Source organism: Marmota flaviventris, chromosome 7 (genome assembly GCF_047511675.1).
Source record: "Marmota flaviventris isolate mMarFla1 chromosome 7, mMarFla1.hap1, whole genome shotgun sequence".
Taxonomy (NCBI): domain Eukaryota; kingdom Metazoa; phylum Chordata; class Mammalia; order Rodentia; family Sciuridae; genus Marmota; species Marmota flaviventris.
This window is the reverse complement of record NC_092504.1, coordinates 91,807,193-91,833,876: the sequence shown is the minus strand read 5'-3', so window position 1 is coordinate 91,833,876 and position 26,684 is coordinate 91,807,193. Positions and strand designations below refer to the sequence as shown.

At 35.3% G+C, this 26,684-nt stretch overlaps 1 protein-coding gene and 1 pseudogene across 1 annotated transcript in view; one reads left to right on the top strand and one right to left on the bottom strand.

The window, feature by feature from the left end:
* Arhgef38 (Rho guanine nucleotide exchange factor 38) overlaps positions 1–26,684 on the top strand; it is a 128,749-nt gene that overhangs the window by 4,889 nt on the left and 97,176 nt on the right. Inside the window, exon 2 of the mRNA XM_027935539.2 lies at positions 22,956–23,143. Coding sequence (XP_027791340.2) covers positions 22,956–23,143 — 188 coding nt within the window. The remainder of the gene's footprint in view (positions 1–22,955; positions 23,144–26,684) is intronic.
* LOC114092807 (bifunctional methylenetetrahydrofolate dehydrogenase/cyclohydrolase, mitochondrial pseudogene) lies at positions 18,201–22,787 on the bottom strand (annotated as a pseudogene).

The window sequence follows — 26,684 nt, the reverse complement described above, 5'->3', positions numbered from 1 at the left end:
AAAAATAAATAAATATTGTTCAGTATAAGGACAAATGGCTCAACTAATAAGTTAGACTTGATAAAAGCACGAGACCACATAATTTGTAATGACTGTAAACAATCTGTACATGAGCAGGGGTTGTTCACATGGGAAGATTCGTTGTCTTTTATTCCGACCTTATAAAGGGTGGGATGAAACAAGCTATTGGGCTCTCTGTGCATGTTTCTAACCCAGGGCTAAGAGTCCTTTTTATTTTATTTTTATTCCTGCCTGTCCTTTGAGTATTGAGCAGCTCCTTCCCTTTACCTGCCTGTGGATAACACCATTCAGTGAAATGGGAAGTGCCTGAATCAGTAATGCGACACCAGTACAAATAGGGGTGTGTCATTGTCTGAAGGGCAAACCTTGATGAAAGTCAAAGCCCTTTAAGACGTTTCTGTCTCACTCATGCATGAAAACCAAAGTGAAGCCTGATATTTTACTTTCCCTCTTTTTCAGTAAAGGTATTTCATACTGTTGAGAAGAACCATGTGTGTTAAAATGTGAGCCTCAGAAATCAGGAAGGTTGGAGATCTTCTTATACTATCGCATTGTGAAAGGCAAAATTATTCCTCCATGTTTGACTGTTGTGGCTTTAGCTCTAACTTCTGGTTGTGATTTTTTTTATCTACAAAAGTTATTAGTTTATCAAAACATAAAATCAGAAATCAAGAGGGAGGGCAGAATGGAAGATAAGGGAAGAAGAAAGAGTGTGGGGGGTACAAGGCATGTACCAAAAATGAATAGAAATGTACCTTAAAATATAATAAATATAGTTGGGAAAAAGATGGACAAGAGAGAAACAGTTCAGCTAAGTTTATCTTTATTTCTGTTGATATAGGAAAAAAAAAACCCCTTCTGTTTATGGAATTACTTTTTTTCTTGATGCCACAATCATATTAACTTCAGGACTTTTGTGGGTATTGAGTTCCTGCTGAAAGTAGGATTGTCACAAAAATTGTTAAACTTGCAAGCAATATCACACTTAAAAACAGGTAAGACTTGGCTTCGAGCATGCTTCAGAATATCCTTCTGCAGTCCCCTCCCAACCAGATAGGTGAGGCATCCTTGAGGCCAAGATTACTACCTTTTAGAACCCCTATCCTCATTTTTAGCATCTACCTGAGACCATGGAATTTTATGTTTCAAAAGGCCTTAATACTGGCTCTCAGCCTACACGAGCCTATTCCTTTCCTATTCTCTTAAGGATAGATTGTGTTTGTGGGTGTGTAAACTTTTAGGCTTGAGGGACAATTGATGATGGGGTGTCTCTGGAGCTTGATCCTGCTGGGACATTCATACCAGGATCCCTTTAAGTGGGAGAGCTGGTAGAAGAAAGAGCAAGATTATCATCCTCAGGACCGGCTAGGGTAAGTGAGCCCCATGAGGCCCTGATGAATTTTGGCATTAAACTCTAAGGGAATCTGAGAAAAATATATTAGAAGGTGGCTTCCACGTTGTTACAAATGGAGATTTCTCAAGATAGAAAGATATGTCACATATTATTTAATGGTTTGCTTGCTCAATTTACAACTTTTAAATATGTGGGCATAGTTTGTCAGCCTTATTGTCGGACTCTACCTCCAGGTCCCACAAGAGAAGCTGCTGTGAGTGGTTGGGCACATATTCCATGTTCAGGATTTCATTCACCTTCTGTACTAGGTCCTGGACAGGAAGAGGAAAGGAAGGGAGAGAAGGGATAGACTGTTATCTATTACCTGTGAGGGACTGTGCTAACCAGGGACTTTGACAGTGTTACTTAATCCGAACACCTTTTCAGTTATGGTAAGATGGTAAAGCTTAGATTTGAATTCAGGTGATTTAAATATTCGTAAAATAGAATGCATCCAATTAAGTGACTCAGTAAGTACTTTCTATGTATGGTTTACTAATAAATCAAAGCAATTTGGGTGTTTCCATACATGTTTTTAATATGAATCTTTCTTTCGCTGTCATATTAAAATTTGACCTGTTGTCAATTTATGCTTTGAAATATGCATTCTTTCTTTTAAATTACCGTGGCATGTTCCTGCCAGTGGCACTGTTTTATAAATACTTGTTTTCTCTGCCTAATTATCAGGGAACAAAATTACAAACTTAGGTTATGCAAACCTGCCCTATGATGTTTATTTCCCACTTCATTGACTATCTCAATATTCTTCTTTAATTTTATGCCAGTTGTCATTTGTTTGCATCTCACTAAAACTTAATATATACCTGATAAAGTGAAAGCCCTATTCTATAGCAAAGGAAGGGGGGAGGAATACATTTGCAAATGAAAAGAATGGAATTATATACTGGAAACAAGCAGCTCTTTATGTGGGCAGGTAATATTTCAATAGAATTCTATGAAGCCAACTTAAATTGTGAGTCATAACTTAAATGAAGCAGGAAAATAGTGCTATGATTAAAAGCTTTTGTCCAAGGTTCTGAACAGTTTCTTTCTTGATTAACGAATCTAGGAATAAATGAATACTCTGGGATACCTACACTAAGGTCCTTGATACAGAATGAAATCTTGTACTGTCTGGCATGCAGCTGTCACTTAAAAGAGAAAACTTAAAGGTCATGTCATCTAGCTACTGGTCTAAGTATTTGAGTCACTATAGCCCCTCACAGAAATTGTCTTTCCTGAATGCTTGTTAATGTTAAGTCTGCAATGTCATTACAAAAAGCAGTATTTGTTGTGAAAGGCTGATGAAGACATTGTTTACATTTCTAAGTGCCATCCAGATTTTATTCAAGGAAAAACTTTGACTCCCTTTGAGAATTAGAACACATTCCTTCCCCAGATGAGAACAAGCAACTTACTATTTTTAGCAATCAAGAGTTTAGAATTAAATTTATACCTGCTTCCTGGCCTTTGTATTGGCTTTTTTCTCTGCCTGAAAGTTTCTCCCCCCAGATCTCTGCCAGTACAAATTCTCATCATTGAGGTGTCTGCTCACCTTCCTGCAGAATCCATCCCTGCAAAGGAAAAAAAATGTTTTTCTTCTGCCCTCCTAGATTATGTGACTGGGGCCTGTGAATTGTAACAATAAGACATTAACAGGGTGAAAAAAAAACATGCAGAATTTATTTGAGGATAATATTTTTATGTGGTGTGACTGGTCTTTATAGAAAGAAGTTAAAAATTCCAAAGAAGCAGTCAGACCTGGGTGTGTGTGAGGTTGCGGGGGGTAGGGGGTTATGCACCATTTTAACAACAGCAACAACAACAAATCATAAATTATGGAGATGTCAAAAAGCAAGAACAAAAGGATTTGGGCTGGGGCAGTAAATTATGAGAAAGTCATTACAAACTATATGGGGGAAACCAAAGGAAGATAAGGGTTATTTTCATAAGGTTTGTTGTCAGCTCCCCATCTCCAGTGGTAGGTCTTTCTCCTCTACCTGATTCAGGGATGTCACTTTTCTTAAAGTTGGAAATTTATGCCCTGCTTTCAGTTGGAAAGAAGAGGGAAGAGAATACTTTCTGCATCTACTCAAGTGCATTCAGCTCAAAATAATCAATATGCCAAAGTGGCACATTCAAGGGCATATGTTCAAATCCTCTTAGTGGCCTTCACTGATTATTGTCTGAAATTACTTGATTCTATTTTTGTCTCTATTTTACATTTAAGTATAAGCTTTACAGAGGTTCACTTGGCTTCAGGATCAATGTGCTTTCAACCAACATGGATTTTCTATTGTTCTAACCTCAGTGTTTAGTAGTACCTGCTTTGTGATGTTTTAAAAGAATGGACTGAGTTTGCTAGACTTTTAAACAATACTTCAAAACCTCAAGATACCCTTAAAACCTACGTTCATTTGTAATATTGAAGTAAACAATAACCAAGTATTTTCCAGGAGCTGTGTTTTTTATGCTTTTCAACAAAATGTTTTATGTGCATATAAATTAGAAAGATGTGCAATTGCACCAAATAAAGTTTATACTTCATAGAATTACTATAATACTCCACTCTACAAATACAATAGTGATTATCTGAGCTATCTAACTTTTGAAAACTGCTCATCTTCACATACCTGAATGAGGGTGTTTAATGAAAAACTGGGTCAGAGTATCAAACTACATTGCTTTCAGGCCAAACATTCCTCAAATTTCCATTTTCTCCAGCAGTGGCACATTTACCCCAAAGAAGGGTAAATATACTCCAGGAGTTTTTAAAGACCATCCATGGTGAGAAAAAAAAAGTTAATTTTTAATCTTATCCTTTGTGTATGCTTTATAATGATGGATAAATGTTGTACACATATTGGAGGTAAATGCTCAAAAAAGTTTAACTGAGACTCCATAAAAGTTGTGGATGAAATTGTGACACATACAACAGACAAATATTGAAGACTTTATGCTAAGACCAATAAAGAGGATGCAAAAGGACAAATAGTGTGATTCCCCCTCTTACAAGGTGTAGTCAACCCCATACAGACAGAAAGTAGAAGGGTAGTTGTGAGGGACAAGGAAAAGGGGCATAAAAGGGAGATATTGCTTAACAGGTATAAGTGTTCAGTTTGGGTAAATGGAAAAAGTTCTGGAGGTGGATGATGGTAATGATTACACAATAATGTGAACATACTTAAACATAGTTACAATGACAAATTTTATGTCCTGTATATTTTACCAAAAATAATAATTAAATGAGAAGTAGAAAAAGCCTGGAGATCACCTACATTTAAATGGAATCTAAGGCTTCACCCAACCTGACTCTTCTTTCAGTTCATATCTCTGACTGCAGACATTTTACTTTGGACCAGTAGGCCTTGATACATGCTGTCACCTCAGCCTGGAGTGCTTGTCCACATCCTGGTTATTCTCTAAGTTCTTACTCATTTTTTCAAGTCCATCTTTCTGAGTCTTCACATTCAAAGTATTTTCATGTCTTACAACCTTGCTGCATTTCCTATGTTTGTTATTTACCTGTCAATGTCTCTTTTACTTGGCTGAACTTCTGGAAGGCAGAGCATTTACGTCTTCAGTGCGTAGAAGATTGGCATGTACTTGATCGCTAGGTTTGTTAAGGGAATGAGTAAGTAAATGTATGAGTGCATACATATTACAATCAATGAGTGTAATAACAGTGTGCAATAAAAACCCTGCTGGATAAAAAAATGCCCTGCCCCATGGTTGGTTAATCTTAACTGAGTCTTGACTACCACTCACTGGTGCCAGAAGCACAGCTCCGGGGTGTAGGTCTAACTCAATGGAGGGAATTATCCATTTTTATCTTTCTTCTCTCTATTGTGTTTTTGAAATTCTGCCATTATTAGCAAAGACAGACAAAAATCACATATCTATCTCGTACTAGAAGACAGAGATAGTTTATCCCTCTAAACCTAATATCAAATTTTATAACCAGGCAGGAGTGAAGAAATTAATAATTATTTTCTGGGATAATCAAACTTCTAAATAAAATAACTTTTCTCCTTTCTTTTATACTGTAAAAGAATTATACATCTAAAAATAAAAATAATATATTAAAAATACATATTCTCCTAGAATTTGAATTGCTTGTTAATGCCACACATTTAGGATTGTCTTTATGTTGCAATGGTGCTACTGTTTTTAAAATATTCAAAACTCGATTAATATTTTTAAATATTACAATTATAATTTCAATGTGTTTTGTTCTCTTACTCTATTTCTGCATAGAAGGGAAATATCAAGTTAAGATGTAAAATTAGATTTCTTTTAATGAAGGAATACTCAGAAAACAGTCAATACTCTGAGAAAAGTGAAGCTTCATTACCTAGCCGTTCGTTGCAAGCAAAATTTTTTTATGTATTTTATTTATTTTTTTATTTTGGTATGAGGGATTGAACCCAGGGATGCTTAACCACTGACCCACATCCCCAGTTCTTTTTATTTTATTTTTTATTTTGAGATAGGCTCTCACTAAGTTGTTCAGGGCCTTGCTAAGTTGCTGAGGCTGGCTTTGAATTCATGATCCTCCTCCCTCAGCCTCACCAGCCACTAGGATTGCAGGTGTATGCCACTGAACCCAGCTATATTTTACTGTTTATATGAAGACTATGTTCAACCGGTAAATGTATTTAAACTTTTTTTTCCGTGAATCATTAGCAAGATTTAGAAATGGGAAAAGCTTATCAGGAAAACTCAAGTCCTGTATTTTTTTTCCACTATATGTTCTCATAAAGATGCATACAAATTAAAAACAACAAAAAATTCACACCAAAACACTCAAGCTGTACCACATTCCACCACATAATTGTTGCAGATTTTATGCCAATTGTTTTTTTGTTTTTTTTTTTTTTTTTTTTTGCATGTGGGGCATAACCATTAAATAAAGCTTTTTTTTTTTTTTTTTTTAAGACAACAACTGTGCCTATTTAACTTAAAAATCATTTACTACTAAACTGGTTTTGGTGCAAGATTAGGAAGCACAGAATATTCATGATATATTCTAATGAAGTGTCAACATCTACACAGTAAAATATGGCAATATTGACTTTCCCATGTTTATACATTGGGTTCAATTCTTGATAACCTTTTAGACCCTCAGATTATCCTGTGTGGTAAGAGCATGTTAATAGAATCACTGTGTACACTATGTCCACATATAGTACACACTTACGTAGAATATAAAATTGTTTTGTAGATATTTTGAACCTGTGATCTGCAATAATCGATTAACTGGAATTAGAAGTATCTGTTTCAATTAGCCGAGGGGATTGTTTCTCATATGTCTAAAATGTAAAACAATGGACAATGAAGGGCTGGGATTAAGCTCAGTGGTGTTTTCCAAACATGTGTGATGCCCTAGGTTTGATTCCCAGTACCACACATACACACGCACACAAAAAGAAGTATTATGTCTTACATGTCTAAACCAGCATAAAGGTTTTGCCAATAAAGGGGAAAAGAAAAGCAATGATGCTCACACTTATCCAGTTCATTTTTACTTTAAATTCATGCATGATTGCCAGCGTGTGTGGAAGATGTTGGTATGAGACCTGATTTTCATACCATGACTTGCTTTTCTTTAAGATCCTGCTCAAAATTCGTCTTGTTAAGGAGACCTATATAGTAACAGCCATGACCACCATCTGCTATATTTTCTTTCATAGTATCTTATTGCTATCTTGTACGCCGTATAGTTTTCATTAATCATTTTTTCCCCCATCACTTAAAGATGTTTCAAAAGAGTTGTGGTTTTTCTCTCTCTTTCTTTGCTATATTGATTAGCATCTGGAACAAAATTTCTCAGCACTGATACTACTTTTATTTGGGGCTAGATATTTCTCTTCCAGGGTGCTGTCTTCTGCACTATAGGATATTAACTGCATTGGAGGACATTAAATCTATCCGCTGCTGGTAGCCTTCTGTCCCTTGCCCTGGTTATAACCCACAATGATTCCAAACTTTACCAATTATATCCTAGTGGGGGGAAGTCTAGAGGAGTGAAATAGCCAGGTTAAGAAGCACTGATCTCGCATCCACATAACAGAAAACACTTGGCCTTTGTTTTGGGGGGGATTGGTTTATTTTGCTTAGCATGATATTCTCCAGATCCATCCATTTACAGGCAAATACCATATTTCATTCTTCTTTTTCTTTGATATGTGGTGCTAGTTCACAATAAGGAGGGACTAGGGAAGAATAGAGGTACTTTGGATTAGACAGGAATAAATGGGGGGGGATAGAGGTAGGAAGGATAATATAATGAATCAGACATTATTACCCTATGTGCATATATAATTACATGACCAGTGTGATTATACAATATGCACAACCAGAAGACTGAGAAGTTATACTCCATTTATGTATGCTGTGTCAAAATGCTTTATGCTGTGTCAAAATGCACTCTCCTGGTATGTTTAATTAGAACAACAACAAAAAGAACCACTGATCTAAAAAAATGTTTTGCACAATGAGAACTTAGTAGATACTTGATGAATAAATGAACAAATGGATAAAATCCATGTCTCATCCAACCAAAATCTTACAGTCTCAACAATTGAATAATTACAAAAAAAAAAATTGAACATAGGGAACACTTTACCAAGTTAAACTCCCAGTTATTTCAGGGCTTGGAATCTGTCCTTTCCTGCTCATCTTCTCCTGCTTAGAACTTTGAATACATTTATTTACCTTCTCATTGTTCTGGCTGTGCTATGCTGATCACTGTTGGAGCCTGTAAATTCAAACCAATACCTCTTAAATATTTTTTTCCTCTTAACTTTATTTTTCAAGCCAGGTCAGCTTTGTTGAATTTCTTTTTGAAATCCACTTCTACACTTTCTGCAGCAATTAGCAGTCAGAGGAAATAAATCACATGCATTTCAAATGAGGATAAAATATTTCCCTGCCCCGATGTTTGAGCTTTCAAATTCAGAGCAGTAGAGGGTCTGCTTCTCCACATTTTCACTTAATACCTCACTGGCTTCTCTCCAAAACCTGCCTGACATGCAATTATTTTCAACCTATTTCACAGAAGGCCTGCTCCATTCATCTTTCCGTGGGTCAGATTTCTACTGAAACTGATAAAAAGATTTTACCGTGTGAAACTTATGTCAGTAGGGTTCAATGCAATGCTAAACCAAGGATTTTTTGGGGGGTTTATGGGGGCAGATATGAAATGCAGCATGGGACAAAAGAATATTTATAATCCTATCTGGGGGTTTGGTAACAATCCGTCTGGAATAAAACTGTAGATTGAATTCTAGGTGGGTGTTTGGACTTCATGGATAGAAAGCAACTAGACTGATGGGGGTAGGTTGGGAATGATGATCAGAGGATCTGAATTCAATTTCAGGCTCTGTTACTTAAAAAGGCTTACTCTCTTGAAATGAACTTTTCTAAATAAAGGTTAGAACTTACCACTCAGCTTCTCAACCTGTTTATGTTAGTCAACTTTTCATTACAGTGACTAATCGACAAGAACAAATTGGAGGAGGAAAAGTTTAATTTTGGCTCAGGATTTCAGAGGGTCAGTCCCTCGTTGGTGTGTTCCATCCCTCTGGGCCTGAGATGAGATGGAACATCATGGAGGAAGGGCATGGTGGAGGAGTGCTGCTCCATTCATGGCTGCTAGGAAGCCGAGAAAGGAAGGGGAAGGTGCTGCAGGAAAGATGAACCTTTCCCAGGGGCACATCCCCAGTGGCCCATCTCATCCAACCAAATCCACCTACCTACTAGGTTACCACTCTGTCAGGCCATTCAAATTAGAGTGGAATGGTTAGGTCGTAGCTCTGACAATCAAATTATTTCACCTCTATGGCTTTTGGGGGACACCTCATATCCGAAAGTTAGCACCATTCTTTTCCCTATTTATTTAAATGGTACCACTATCCAATTAACCAGCTCAGAAATCTGGTAGTTAGCTTCCACTTTTCATCCCCTTTACCTCTTATGATGACCAGCGCATGCCAATTTTATTCCTCAATTCCTTTTGATTTGTCCAGTTTTCTTCAACTTCTTGGCAACTAGACTAAGCTTAACAACTTCCTTCTCTCCTCTGGTGACTGTCCAGGTGAATGATCACTCCTGCCTCCCTGCCTCCAGAATTGCTCTTTACTTCCTCTCACAAATACCATCCTACAGAGGCCAAAGAGATTATTAACTTTTTAAAAAGTCTTGTTATATTACCAAGGCTGGTCTTTTTTTTTTTTAATAAGTTGGTTCTCCTTAGTTACACATGACAGTAGAATCCACTTTGATAAAATTATACAAACATGGAGTATATCTGATTCTAATTAGGACTCCATTCTTGTGGGTAGACATCATGGTGGGATCCACTTAGGTATTTTCATATGTGTAAGACCAAGGCTGGTCTTGAACTCCTAAGCTTAAGTGATCCTCCTGCCTCAGCCTCCCTACCTGGGATGACAGTGTGGCCCAGGGCCCTGCTCCAAAGTGATCTTGTTAAGAGAATCTGAGCATGTCTTTTGTTTAAAAACCCCCCATTTTTCTTAAAAACACCAGATCCTCAAATAGGCCTACAAAATCTGTTCCCTGACAATTTCTTTAGACTCAATCCCTTCTCATGTCTTCTAATATTTGTGCTTCTGTCATACAAAGCTGTTTCCATATCTTATTTAGCAGTCAAACTTTTGGATATACTACTTCCTTTGCTGATGTCACATTCTCTTTTCTCTTCGGTTCCTGCTTCTTCCAGATTCCAATAATGTCTCACATCTCTTGTAGGCCCCATCTTGAGGCTAAGGTATGTTAGTACAGGCCACAGTTTATTGTAATTATATTGTACACCAATTTTTAAATAAATATTAATTAACAAGAGATTTGTTTGAAGAGTCTTTGTAGAATAATTTTTCCTCAGTCTCTTATATTTTTCTTATTCATTCCAAATACAGCCTCAGCATTTAGGTAATTTGACTTTGTCAGATTATATCAAAACATTAAAGCAGTTTTAATAGAAATATGTGCATGCTCTTTTATGATCACATTTCATCACTTTATGTAAGCTTAGTTAAATTAATATAATTACAATAAGAAGTACAACTGATTTGATCAGGATTGTTGTTGAACACAATTCGTTCTTAGAAAATGTACAACTTTATCATTAAGAGAAATGCTTAGTCTTAGAGAAAGGAAAATACTGAATTATCCTGTAACTTAAATAAACTATCCTTACTTCTAAATTATACATTTCTTGATAGTAAGAACTGTTGTTTTATTCACCACTCTATGCAAAACATAAAGCTCAGTACCATCTCAAATCCAATACCAAAATTTAAAAATTGATATAAAATTAGGTACAAAGTTTCTTTAATTCCCCAAACTAGGCAATTCATAAAATTGTTTACTTTAAATTTTGATATTTATTGATTCTTATTTAATTATAAACATATTTGTCATCGTGATAAAATTATAAATTAGTTAAGGGCTAGGTACGTTTGTTATATTACCCTTCTGTTGAACAGTCAAATGACTGTGCAAGTTGCCCAATAAATAAATGTTGCTTGGTGTAAATATGCCCACCTAGTCTGTTGTTGAAAGAATGGGGGAGAGGGTGAAAGTACGTGATGTTAAGCAAGACATTATGCAAAACCCTAAGCTTGGTACACGAAATCATTAGTTCCAACTCTTCTTTATTACTAACCAGTATTCCAAAATAGTTACGAAACTTAAAATACATGATTATTTTGATAATCATTAATAAATAATATCAGGTAGGGACTTAATATAAATAAATAAGTATTTAGAATTTTAAAAGAAATAATAACTTTAGTATTTTAGCATTACACGGCTATTTTATTCGTCTTGCTCTTTAAATTTTCTTGAGGTGCACATTTTCAGTAAATTCTCAGAACCTTATTTGCATTGGCTATTTAGCTTTGGAGTAAATGGGAGAGAATCAAGATTTTTAAAATTCAGGCATTATTATATTATACCAGACAACATGCAAAGGCTATATCCCCACCTCATTTGAATTCAATCTGAGTAATAACAGTGCACATTAGGAGTGGTATTGAACTGACTTTGTAGTAGTCCATGCTGTTTGAGCTTTTTTTTCTAGTCAAGGAGGGCAATTTCCTGATGGACGCTCAATCTCGCTTCCTGCCCTTGGAAAATTTCTAAAGCTGGGGTTGTTGGGGTGGGGGGGGAGGAGCAGAAGCAGGTGCAGCCATTTAGAATCAGATACAGAATAACAGCAGTAAATCATAGTCATAAAAATAACGAATGACATTTTTTTAGAGGTTCCTGTGTTAAGAGATTTTCATGCTTTATCTCAATTCTCACAGCCTCCTAGCAGTGAGTAGTAGTTAAAATGCAAGTTTGGAAGCCAGACAGGTTCAGGTTTGAATCCCGACCCCAAAACCTACAGTGGTGAGACCCTGGGCAAATTGCTTAACCTCTAAGCGTTTCAACTCTTTCATGTATAAAAAGAAGAGAATATATCTATACCCCTATTAATGAGAGTTTCTATGAGGCAGAGTTAATGCATAACAAAATTAGTATTTAGCATGTAGCGAGTCCTCAAAAATGTTAGCCTTTATTATCATTGCTCTTTTTATTTTTCTTATTCCTTTTCTACAGATTAAGCAACTTAGTGATAGCAAATGGCTTGATTAAGGTCACAAAGCCAGAATTGAACTCTATCTCTCAATACAGTAAATTCCATTACGTGAAACACTGTGTACACGAGGGCAACATTACTGGTTATGGTGAAGTGAGAGAGCGCAGATTTCAGAGCTAAGGACATTTGGTTTGAATCCAAATATTTCTGCATATTCTGTGACCCACTGGATAAGTTCTACTTACATTCATTGTGTTCAATTTCTTCATCTCTAAAACTACCATAATATCCCGATAATGCATATTACAAAATTGGCATGTAATATACTTGAAAATGCTTGTCGTTATTAGAGGCTTTCACAATATATTATAATCAATATAACTGCAGTAATAATGTATAATGCTTTACTATTAAATGTTTTAATATATATGCCCATAAACCAAATGTGGTATACACATGCAATGCAATATTATTTGGCCTTAAAAAGCAAGGAAATTCTGACTTGTACTGCAACATAGGTGAACTTGAGAGCATTATGCTAAGTGAAATCAACCAGGCACAAAACAACAAACACTGGATGATTCCTTTGCAATGAGATGTGTAGAGTATCTGGATTCAGAGACAAGTAGAATGGTGGTTATCAAGGACTAAGGAAAGGGAAGAGGGAATTGTTTAATGGGTACAGTTTAAGTTTCAGAAGATTAAGTTCTGGAGGTGTAAGATGGCAATTGTTACCCAACAATGGAATGTTCTCAATGCTGATGAACTACACACTTAAAAATAATTAACACAGTAAATTTTACATTATGCATATTTTGCTATAATGAAAAAGATGGAGAAAAGGAATATAACCTTCTATTGGAGGAAAAAAAAAACTATGGTTGAAATTATTGAAATGATAGTCTTAAGAGTCAGCTCATGTTTCTTTAGTCAGATTTTTGATGTTTTATGTTGAACTCCACCAAGGAGTCACGTTAGTCCATACATTTTATAAGAATGAGAAGGTGTGCATGGCTATTCTTACCCTTAACATATGTTCCTATTAGAATTGGCAGGCGAGTATTAATCAACATAGCTATCAGTCTAACAATACTGTCAGAGGAAAAATAATATTGTTGTGACAGCAATAGAATATTTTTATTATACACATTACCTTGAAATAACATTTTTTGCCAGGAAATTTGATGCAGCCTAAACACCGTGCATGACAGAAAGAAGCCAAGCTCAAGTACATCAGTCATGTGTGTGGCACATGATGTACAGTTGAACAGCCGTCAGATACCAGGATATAATTAACTATGAAGGTCATTCCATCACAAGTATAATATTTGGAACAAAGATGTATTCAGTTATGCAGTTTAGTTTATTTATACTTCAACTCTTCATTTTTATAAGCTTTCTTTTCTATGTGATTTTTGAAATTCCCATAGGGCCTTTTTTTTTCCCCTAAAGAAGATCTATTTTATTTAAATTGCCTGCACTCCAAACCCAACTCTAAACCATTTTGAATTTTAAAATATAACTTCTTTTGACATTGAAACTTTTTTCTTTCTCTCCTTTTTCAATTACTATAATAAATATTAAATGGGCATGAGATTAGTATTCTCAGAAGGCTTCGTATGTGTCTATTTGCATCTGCTTCAGTCTCATTACATAATTTTTGCTTAATTAAAAATTGTGGTACAATCCATAGAACAAAATTTACTATCTTAACCATTTTTAAGTGTCCAGTACAATGGTATTAAATATGTTTATAATGTTGGGCAATATAGAATGAAAATCTATACCCATTAACAACTCTCTGGTCCCCACTTCTCAGCCTCTGACAACTACTATTCTATTTTCTGCCTCTATGATTTTGATGGTTCTAAGAACCTCATATAAGTGGAGTCACATGTAGTTGCCCTTTTGTACCTGCTTATTTCACTTACCACAATGTCCTCAAGGTTCATCTCTGTTCTAACATATGCCAAAATTTCTAAGACTGAATAATATTTTATTTATTTGTATATTATGTTTTGCTTGTTCATTCATATATTGGTGGATATTATTATGAATCATGCTGTATTGAGCACAGGTTTATACATATCTCTTAGAGGCTCCAATTTTAATTTGTTGGGGTATATACTCAGAAGTAGAATTTCTCTATCATATGGTAATTCTATTTTTAATTTTTTGAGGAACCACCATACAATTTTCTACAATAGCTATATCATTTTAAATTTCTACTAACAGTACACAAGGGTTCCAACTTTTCCACATCCTTGACAACACCTCTGGTGTTTTTTTTAAATAGTAGCCATCTATTTCTATTTTATTTGATTTCTATTTCCCTTGGGTTAATGATTGAGAATCTTTTCATGTTATTAGCGACTTGTGTATCTATGGATAAATGTCTATTCAAGTGCTTTGCCCACTTTTGAATCAAGTTGTTTTCTATTGTTATGTTTTAGAAGTTCAAATTCAAATTTTTTTCATATAATCTACTGTATCTATTTGTTGTTATTGTTTTTGTCATCTGGGCTTTTAGCATCATCTCCAAGATGTTGTGAAACTTTTGTCCTGTGTTTTCTTCTAAGAGTTTTACAGCTATAGGTCTTTGATCCATTCTGAGTTAAATTTTGTATATGGTAGTCAGAAAGGGTTCAACTTCATTCTTCTGCATGTGAATATCCACTTCTCCTGGTACCATTTATTGAAAAAATTATCCTCTATTCACTGAATTATCTTGATCTCTTTGTAAAAATAATTGTACAACATATGAGATGGTAGACCATATATTTCCTGAAAATAATAACCAAAAGAGAGTATGAAAAGCTCTGTTAATATCAGATAAAACTATATTTTAGATTTTAAATGTTACCAGACACCAGAAAGAGAAACTTGTATATTAGCAAAAGTCAGTACAGCAAGAAGATATAACAATTTAAACATTTAAGCACCCCTTGGCAGGTCATCAATAAATGATTCATTTATTACATTTATTGATGGAGTTATTTCTGGTTCTCTATTCAATTTATATATATGTCTTTATGACAGAATCATGATGTTTTGATTTCTATTTGTCTCTTAAGTATTTTCTAATTTCTCCTGCTGCATCTCCTTTGATTCATTAGTTGAGTGCCTTATCTAATTTCCACTATTTTGTAAACTTCCAAATTTTACTTCTATTACTGATTTCTAACTTCATCCCATTTTCGTTGGAAAAGGTACTTTGTATGATTTCTGTCTTTTTAAGTGTGTTGAGTCTTAATTTGTGACCTAACGTGTAATCTTCCTTGAAAGTTGTCTCCTATGTCCTGGAGGAAGTTGTGTGGGCTCTTGTTGTTGAGTAGAACATTCTTAATCTATTTGGTTTGTTGTGTTATTTAAGTCATCCATTTCCTTATGTATCTTCTATGTGGTTGTTCTATCCATTACTGGTAGTGGGATATTAACATTTCCAACCTTTATTGTAGAATTGTCTATTTATCTCTTCAGTTCTGTCAGTTTTTATTTCAACCATCACTGAGTCATTTATTGATGACCTGCCAAGGGTGCTTAAATATTTAAATTGTTATATTTTCTTGCTGTACTGACTTTTGCTAATATACAAGTTTCTCTTTCTGGTGTCTGGTAACATTTAAAATCTAAAACATAGTTTTGTCTGATAGTAACATAGCCACTCATATTCTCTTCTGGTTATTATTTGCATGAAATATCTTTTTTCATCTTTTCACTTTTAATCTATTTGTTTCTCAGTATTAGGTAAGTATCTTGTGAATACTATTTAGTTGGATTATATTGTTAAATGCATTCTCTTTATCTATGTTTTTTGATTGGAGAGTTTAACCCATTTACATTTAAAGTAATTACTGATAAAAAGTGACTTTGTTTCTGTTATTCAGGTTTTTGTTTTCCATGTGCCTTATAGCTTTTCTTGTTCCAAATTTTCTGCATTACTGTCTTCTTTCTTTTATGTTTAATTGATTTTTCTTTTTTGGTCACATAATTTCCTTTCTCATTTCCTCTTGAGTATTTTATAGTTATTTTCTTTGCAGTTACAATAGGGATTAGATTTAAAATCTTAAAGTAATAACATTCTAAATTTAATTTCTGCCAGTTCAACTTCAATTACATATGAAACGCTACTCTTTTAACAGTTCTGTCTCCATTCCCTTCAGGGGTTGATATCACAAAAACTATATGCATTTCATACCCCAAAGCAAACTAATAATTCTTTGAAACAGATCTCTCCTAAATTGCATAGAAAGCAAAATGTAGAGTTAGAAACCAAAATGACAATAATACTAGTTTTCACATTCATTTTTAAAATGTACTTGTTAGATTTTCATCACTGTGACCAAAAACCTCACAAGAATATCTTTTTTAAAAAAATGTATTTGTTCTAATCAGTTATACATGACAGCAGAATGCTCTTCAATTCATTATACACAAATGGAGCACAATTTTTCACTTCTCTGGTTGTACACAAAGTAGGGTCACATCATTCGTGCAATCATACATGCACCTAAGATAATGATGTCCATCTCATTCTACCATCTTTCCTACCCCCATGCCCCCTCTTCTTCCTTCCCTCCCCCTTTCCCAATTCAAAGTTCCTCCACTCAACCCATGCCCACCCCATTATGGATTAGTATCTACTTATCAGAGAAAACATTTGGCCTTTGGTTTTGCTCCTTGGTCTATATCCAAAGAACTTAAAAACAACTTACTAAAGTGATATGGCATATCACAAGAATATCTTACAGGAGGAAAAGTTTACTTTGGCTCATGTTTTCACAGGTTCAGAACATGGTTGGCCAACTCTATTGATCAAGGCCCAAAGTGAGGCAGAACATGATGGCAGAGGGGCATGTCAGAGGAGAGATCCTCTGCTTATTGTGAATTGTATATGAATATGTGTATTCATATACACATAGCACATGTGTATAAGCTTATGATTGTTAAAAATAAAACTGCTATAATTATATGTTTTTGTGTGCATGAAAATATTTTGGGAATGTTGTATACTAGCCCATGAAACAACTAAAAATACAGTAAAATTATATTAAAAAACTAATAACTAGAGTTTCTAATGGTAATAGCAAATATTTGCATGATATATCCCATAATGCTAGGCACTTTGGTAAAGAATTTAATAAATGTTTTTCCCCACACCAGACAAATGTGTGTTATTTAAAAAACAAAACAAAACAAAAAAACTTAAAAAAAACAATAACAACAACAACAACAAAGAAACCTTTTCATCAGAAAGTCTAAATTCAATATTAACTCAAGCTCTTTATAATCTTTCAGGAAAGCTGACAGAAAAGAAGGCAGCTGTGACAATTCTTTGGTGGAAAAGGTGCCTACTTACACCAGCTGCCCAGTGATTATCAAGTCCAAGTTTTCTTTTTCAAAAATAAGTTTCAAGATATACCAAAGAAACTATACAGATACCCACTAATGATAGAGAAAACCAATAATGAAGTTTAATGATTTAGCACAATGGATATAGCAAAAAGGATATAGCCAAATAGACAGTACACATGAATAATTTATGAAACAAGCATTTCAATCCTAGAAAACTACCATGGGAAGAGCTCAGTAAAGGCTAATGTACTCAAAATGAGGGGAATAGCCCATGAAACAACCTGAAACATTTCCCTAAAAAAATAAGTAAAAATATTGCTAGTAACATGTAGTTTTTCTTTTATCACATCCAATTCAGTTATCTTCTGATAAATTTGGTCATTGATCAATATGTACAAAAATTAAGGTGATTTTTTTCCCTCCACTCTATTACCATTTCTTCCTTTCCCCTAATTTTTTCTAAAAACATTTTTCCTTCTTTGGTTTGACCTATTGAAATCAAAGGCTTGGGACCTACAATGAATATCAACTCTTATTGGAATAGCACTTGGAAATGTAATCCTAGAAAAGGCAAAGTTTTAACCAAAGTGGGTTAACAAAATTAAGAATCCATTCTCAATGAGACAAGGTCTCCCATGTTAATCACTAGGTTAATGATTTCTCTTGGCTAGAGATATTAGTGGGACACTGGAGTGTTCCCTGGTGAAGTACTACAGAGCCATGTGTGCACACATCCACCCATTTAAGCTTTCAATAAATACAAAGCATCATGTTAAACCATTTCAGCAGAATAAATTTAAAATGTTGCATTTCTAATGGCCTGCTTTATTTCTTTGTGGACTGGCTTGAAGCACTGTTCTTGGCACAGTAGACACAACACTTGGTGGCTACTCCAAGTTCTTTAGACTTCAGCATTTCCTACTCTTCAGGCCTCAGTACTTTTTTTGTAGCAATAATGGTATTCTTCATCAGCATAGCCACTGTCATGGGACCAACACCCCCAGGGACAGGAGTAATATAACTGGCTTTCTTACTGACTCCTTCAAAGTCTCCAACCAACTTGGGTTTAGCAGTTACAGGATCCTGAATTCTGTTTATTCTCATGTCAATGATTGCTGTTCCTTCCTTGTCTGTATCTGCTGTGATCAGACTTGGAATGCCTGCAGTAGATATGATAATATCTGCAAGAATTGTGTGTTTCTTCAATTGTTCTTTGGGAGTGTATCAATGAGATACATACTGGAAAGATGACATCACCTCCAGGTCGTTCATGAGCCCCATCTCTGTGTAGTAACATTGCAATGTACACTCTAACATTTTTTGATCTTTCAGCAACAACCATGTTCTTCCCTAGGGATGGAATACCAGTTTGCTTAATTAATCTCCACACACCTCCTGGGGTAGTGGGTAACATGCACTATTGGTCCAAACACATTCGCCCTACATTAGTTACATGAAAGCCATCAACATCCTTGTCGGAGGACCAGCATTGCTGATCTTTATTTTATCACTGTGCTCTGGGAGAGGCAGCTGAACAAGGAGACTGTCTAGATTTTCATCATTACTTAGATTATTGATTAAGTTCAACAGTTCTTCCTCTGAAGATTGAAGCTGATTGCACAATCGTCTCACTGTTGATTCTGAACTGTGGCCAGGTGGAAAGGTTGGTGGCAGAGGTGGTAGCTTTGCACAAAGCAGTCTGCCGCCAAAGCAGATAAAGTTGTAATCATCGCCAGCGCCTGTGCCTGTGCCAAGAGCGAATTTACTAAGTGTTAATTCATTTAATATTTAAAACCAGTTTATAAAGTTTTACTAGCATTATTCTTAAATTACAGATGAGGGAATTATGTATAAAGAGTTATAATAACTTGTCTAAGGTAAAATATCTAATGAATGAAAGAGGCAGAGTTTAAATCCATATGGTCTGGCTCCCAAGTCTATATACCTATCCTTTATATTATGCTAATATATAACAAATATATATATAACAAATAATATATAACAAACATATTGTTTTACAATAAAAAATTAAAGGAAGCAATTGTCTCTCCATAAATCCATCCCCAGACAGCAGTAGCCAAATTGACAATAACAACAAAGCAAAATGAGGATACAATCAATCCTAAGCAAAACCGCCAGTCTTTTTTATTTTTTGTTTTGAGACAGGGCCTCACTAAGTTGCTGAGGTTGTCTTCAGTCTTTTCTCATCACTCCTTTACCTTTGGGTGCTTTTTCTTTTCTCTAAAAGACCAGGATCCTCCTCCAGTGTGTAATCAACCCAAGCAAGTTGCTCAGAGTTTCAAATCTCAGCACTATTCTGACTTTCCTCCTTAAACCACTTCCTTTATTTCTTTTCCTCTTCCTCTCCTGTCTGAAAAAAAAAGCTGTCCAACCACTTTAGAATCATGTATTTTTCTTGAAAAGCTGGTCATTTTAAAACCAGGGGTAATTGTTTGCCTTTGATGATAGAAAACTTTCAGAGTACAGATACACTCCTTGATTTGATGGGCTATGTCCTAATGAACTCATTATAAAATGAAAGTAATATAAGAAGAATAGGCAATTAATACACTTTACCTATAGAACATAATAGCTTAGCCTAGACTAAGTAAATGTCCTTAAAATTCTTACATCAGCCTACAGTTGGGCAAAATAACAGGAAACCCTATTGAACACTAAGTTCAATTTTCCATTCTCCTGTCTCAGCCTGACTGCCAGACCACTGGGATTACAGGCTGGTTACAATTTATGCATCCTCTTAGTTTATCTTTGGCTTCAATATAGTCTATTTAAACTACTGGGGGGAAAATTTCATTACTAAAACTCTACTTTTTCTTCCTTCCTAAATACTTAGCTTCTCTGTTTATCCAGAAATAAAAGATTGTCAGAGCTGAATGTAGATTTGGGTGACATGTGTTAGAGTTACAGATACCTTTATATGTAAAACTTAGTGTAGTTAAAAGATTTTTAAAAAAAAGTTTGAGAGGCAGAGAACGATCTTAGAATCTTATAAAAACAGAACTTGGAGTCCACAATGCATTGCACATGTTTGTTTGTTTAAGAAATGCAAACATAAAAAGTGTTCAGATATCTGACCATAAAATGATGCAAGTCAAGTCTTTCTTCCTGCAGTAAACTTGAGTCAAAAGAACAAACACAGATATCTCATAAGGTTGCTCAACCTGGAATGCCCCAAGGTTTTTACACCTGAAAGCAGAAATTTTTGAAGTTGAGTATCTTGACTTGACACTTTATTTCAACTCCTTTGCCCCCCCCCCCCCCCCGCCCCCGCCTCACCATGATGATGAATAAGTTGCTGGGCAGTATTAGAAAACCTAAGTAGTTTTTAATTTTAAAAAATCTGGTGTGTTATGTTTTAAGGTGCAGCAGCTGTAACATCTGTGAAATAAGTTAAATTGACATAGTAATTGAATCTGAGAATGTGCTTTAGGGATATTTATTTGCCACAGATAAAGAAAGACACTTTTAAGCTCTTAAATAACAGATAGATTATTCTTATAAGGTATAAAATGTTTATAACTTGGAAAAGAACAGTTTTTCAATAGTGTCCTTTTATTTTCAAGGTAATGTTAAGTAATAATTGGACACTCTCTATACTGATTTGTGAACTCCCTATTGGTGAGATTCCTTTCAACATATTATTTCATATATCCCAGGGGTAAAGAACCTATCACTTCCATCAGTCCCCCACCCAATAATTTCACCATGTAAGTATTTGTGAAATCATTATGTTGTATACCTTAAATACATATAATTTTAAAAATTTGTATAAGCTCACAATGGTTCTGTTCATGTTCTGCTCACTGCATCTCCCCACTGATTATAACTTGTTCTTTCAAATTCGGGGCACTGAGAGGCAGGCCTACTTTCTAATAAAAATAGTACAAATTAGCAGGCCTTCTAGAATTCTCATAACATAGCACAAGATGTGAAGGCTACATTACACCCCATGCATTCATTCTCTCTCCTTACATGGGTTCTCTCTTGTATATAGCTCATGTGAATTATTGCTTTGGCATTGAATGGCTGGAGTCTCATAAAACCATGTGCTTTTGGATACCATTTATCAAAATCACCTTCTTCCCTAATGAAGGAAGAGTTGATACCAGGCAGTTGGTCCAGAAACATATTCACCTGCCAGTCTGGATTGTCCAAAGCACAATCTAGTACAACTTGATGTTTGAGCTACCTTTCTGGCATTCTCCATGGATGTTTAATTATTGAGACTTTGCCTAAGCTACTGAAATTAGTGGGTCAGGGAGAGAGGAAGGCTCATTACATTTTGAAGTGCCTGCTCACATTCTTGGGGCAGCCTCCTTTAAGTTGTCAGAGCTCTGTTTCTAGAGTAAGCCAAAAAAACACCTTTCTTTACTTCCACTTGTATATATTGTGATCTGCCTTTTTTTTTTTTTTATGTGTAGACTCTTTTAGGTCCTTTTGCAAAGATCTACATTCTCAGAAAGTGGTGTCAACACTGAAGATGTCTTACCTATCAGTTACTAGAATCATAGTGACCTTAAGTGAAATAAAATGACTTCTGCAACCACAGAGACTAAGATGAAAATTATGATTCAAACTGGAAACAAATCCATTCACATACACACACACACAGACACACACACACACACTGCCTTGATGTCTTTGATTTTTCTGATTTCATGGTCTGTAGTCTGTTTGAGTTCATGGTCTATCGTTTGTGGCTTCCAAACTTTTTAAATTGCTGTGAAACTTGTCCTTGGAGATATTTAGTTTTCTTATCTTAATTTTTTATACAAAAATCTTGGAACTTTTGAGACATACCATGTATCTCAGTATCTCCTCAGTATTGGTCTTCTTTTTGCCTGCTGTGCTGGGAATTAAACAGGCTAGGCAAGCTTTACCACCAAGCCACATCCCCAGCTTCAGTACTGTACTGTTTTTGAATTAAAAATGCCAGGTAGTTTGATAGTTTAAAAATTTTGAAAGTACAAGATAAACATAGTATGAAGATGAGTCATGAAAATCTTAGTTGAAATTCATGTAATCTACCCCTATCTTATTCCTCGTGGGTTTGATCGCAAATTAAAAAGAAAGATCGTAAAAATGTAATTGTTTTTCATTTCTTTATTACCCACTGATGATGATGGGTACCTGATGATGTCCCTATTACTATAATAATAGGGACAAGCAAAATTGGAAAGTGTTTCACTTACTAATGAAAAATCTTCCATTGATTTAAAAGCTAACATGTTCAGAAGTTCTGAACTGTGTTTTGTATAGTCTACCTTCAAGCTGAAAAATAGCTTTTATAGCCCAAGATTCTGGCAATTGGCTATCTTAAAGAAGCCAGGACAGTGTGAAACATTTAATGACTTGTTTGAAGCAGTTCATTCTCACCTTCCCCTCGTCCATAGTTTTGAAGGATTCTGACCTTATGGAGAGCTAAGGTTACCCTCCTAGGAACACACTGTGAAGATACTATAAGCCTTTTACCTTGCTAATAGTAATCCTCCATTGTTTATATGAAGGCAAAAGAAACCTCAGCAGAATATCTCATGTGTACATGTTTTTATTTAACAGAAAAGATGACTCCACAGGCTGAGTGTTCTGCAACTGAGACGCCAACCCCAGAGGAGGAGCATCAGAGAAGGAAGATGATGGCAAAGCGGGCAAAAATCATCAAGGAGTTAATACAGACAGAAAAGGATTATCTCAATGATTTGGAGCTGTGTGTTCGGGAAGTGGTTCAGCCCCTGAGAATGAAACAGGTAAATGCAAACTTGAGATTTTTTTTTTAGAAAACTTTTTTGATGTTCTCTCCTATATCCTAAAAAAGATCATCAGCACATGAAATTGAAGCACCCTAGTTTATCAGTAAGGTGATGTGTCTTTTTCCTAGTTTCCAGTCATAAGTCCACAGAACACACCAGATTTGTACCTCTTGTGTCAAGCAGAGAGACACTCTAAACCCTCCCTTCGGCCACAGAAACTGTATTCTAAAACATGAGGAAATTCACAGCTTTTTTCCATTTTGAAATTTCTGTGTTCTGCCTTAAATTTCCATGAAACTGGTAACAAAATATGAGCAACAGGTTTTTAGCAGGCTAGAAACAAACTTCTTAATTCAACAGTAATTATGGATTTAGAAGAGAAAAATATGCCTACTCTCCCCATTAAGATTTTGATTAAATTTATGAGTATTTAAATAAAATTCAATAAAAAATAATATTAAATGTAAGTAAAATTGTTCTGTTTGAGTAGCCACAGACAAAACTTGAAGTGTTTTTAAGTTAATCATTATCACCTTTAATCAAAGCCATTTCAGGGAATATCTTGTAGGGCATCAAAACAAAGATATAAGGATATTTACCTCAGAATGAAAGTAAATACACATACACAGAGTTATTTCACCCATTTAACACTTATTAATAGCGTGTTATGTAATTGTCACTGTTCCCAGTACTGACCTTACAGTTCAGAGCAAAAACAAAGTCCTGCCCTTGTGGGATATGCTTTGTACTGCAGAAAGAGAGAAGTCAGACAGTAAACAAGAAAGAAAGAAAGTTAAAGTATATTAGATGTTACATCTCAGAAACCAAAGCAGGGGAAAAGGATACAGCTTGAAAACAGAGTTTTGGTTCTTCTATTGAACGACTGTGGCAAAGGAAGGCCTTTCTAATGGGAGACACTTGAGCCGAGACTTGAAGGAGTAAGAATTGTTCCAAGTAGAACAGGAGGAGCAAAGACTCTTAAGAAGCAGTAGCTAACCATTAGCGGGTAAGTGGTCCTCATATACAATTCAAATAGTTTAGAAAACATAAAATAGACAGTAAAAATGGTCATAAATTCTACTACTCAAAAAAATCACCATTTTGTTGAATACACACACAGGACATTTCCACATAAAGTGATCAAAACTACACATGCTGTTTTGTAACATAAGTGTTTCATTCAACCATATATATCTTTTCATGACTTTTAATACTTGTGAATGTTTTTCTACTGTTATTGATGTTGAGGTACACTTACCTTTCGGGTGCTTGTCCCCTTAACTCAATCCCATCTCAGCCACTCACTCCAGGTCACCTTAGAATTTGTCATTGCCAGTAATTTCAACCTGTTCAAATCAGAATTGCAAGCTTACTCTTCTCTAATTCTTACCTCCTCTCTTTCAGCCCACTCCTGCTGGTAACCTGTCTCTGACAATTTTTTGAGGGGTGCAGGGGTGGGTACTGGGGATTGAACCCAGGAAAGCTCTACCACTAAGCTACATCCCCAGAACTTTTTAATTTTTTATTTTGACTCAAGGTCTTGCTAAATTGCCCAGACTGGCCTCAAACTTGCAATTCTCCTTGCCTCAGCCTGAGTCACAGATATGTGCCACCTCTCCCTGCCTCTGACAAATTTTTAGTGCCACCTAGACCTCCAAGTACTTTTTCCTTGTTCATCAGTTCCACAGCTGGCTTAGGGCCCATGGGTCATTCACTGTAATCACTGCTTGTATATGAGTTTGATTTCTTTTTCCCTTTTCTAATTACTCTCTTGAAAGATCTTACCTGGAGGGGTTCAGGTTTCTGGCATAAGTAAAGGTATGGAGTAGACAGTCTCTTAAAATTCAAGACCACTTTCTTCACATGGGTCTCCCAGTAATGTCTCTAAGGGGGGATCTCTCACATCCTTTCCCTCACACCTCAAACACTCCCTTTTCTCTCCTAATGTCTTTTTCTTACCACTTTATTGAATAAGTATACATAATACAGGAGAGGCACACATTTACAACACCAAATCTACCAAACGACCTGCATCTTTACCTACATAATCTGACTTCCTCCTATTTCAAAATATCAATAATTCCTGCTTATAGTGAAGGACAACCTCTCTACTAAGACAGCAGATCTGACCCCTTCAGGCTTACTCTAGGGCTTTACTCTTCCGTGTGTCCTGAATAATTAATTTTACCTGCTGTATTGGATCATCATCATTCCCATTATCTGTTATCACAAAGCAAAAACAAAAAAACCTCCCTCAATCCTAAAGGATTTAAATACATATTCTGTATTTCTTTCTCTTTTAAAATTAACTATAAAAGGGCTGGAGTTGTGGCTCTGCCGTAGAGTGCTCACCTAGCACATGTGAGGGCCTGGGTTCAATCCTCAGCACCACATAAAAATAAATGAATAAATAAATAAAATAAAGACATTTAAAAAGTTAAATATAAAATATATAATATGTGCAAAAGCACGCGACTGAAACATGTTTCAAAATAAGCACAGTATCCTGTCTCCAAATAAATAATAAATAAAAAGGACTGGGGATGTGTCTCAGTGGCTAAGGGTCCCTGAATTCAATTCCTGGTACAAAAAAATAAAATTGAATAAAATAAATAAAATAAGCACAGTATGCCTATGTTGCGCTAGTGATTAAAAAAAAAAAAAACTAATATATAAGAAAATTCCTTCCCTTGACTTCATCATCCACATTTGTCTCCCATGGAATGAGAAGTTCATTCAGTTGAAAATATTGCCCATTTCAAACCATCTGCTACACAATTGAGTCAAACTGGGCCTACCAATAGGAATGCACTGCTGAGCTGCACTCTTTTTTTCTCTCTCTCTCTTTAATTTTTTAATTTTTTTTAAATACACAACAGCAGAATGCATGACAATTCTCATTACACATATAGAGCACAATTTTTCATATCTCTGTATATAAAGTATGTTCACACCAATTTATGCTTTTATACATGTACTTTTTTTTGCATTACAATTGTTATTACACATATATACCACAATTTTTCATATCTCTGTATATAAAGTATGATGACACCCAATTCGAGTCTTCATATATGTACTTTGGATAATGATGTCCATCACATTCCACCATCCTTGTTAATCCCCTGCCCCCTCTCTTTCCCTCTCATCCCTCTTCCCTATCTAGAATTCATCTGCACTCTTGTTCTCTAATTTTTGTGTTTTATTTTTTGCTGTTGCTTTCCTCATATTTTGCTTCCTAGTAACTGTTAGAATATGCTATTCTCAGTATAGGTGACTCAGACCATGTCAAATAAAGCATTTCCACTATGGTATCATTTATGGTAATTTAGCAATGTTTGACTTTTGCTCCCAGTGCTTTGAATTCTGGTTCTCACGATTCTAACTCACATTTCCTATGTTATTCTATTTGGGTTGTGAAGAGCTTGTTGATTTTTCACTCTGGGTGCTTCTCTTGGTTTTGGTATCTTTTGGTGCTCTTTTTTCTTCCTCTTTGTGGAAATCAGTTTCATTCTAGCAGCCTATTTGTCCTTTCTAC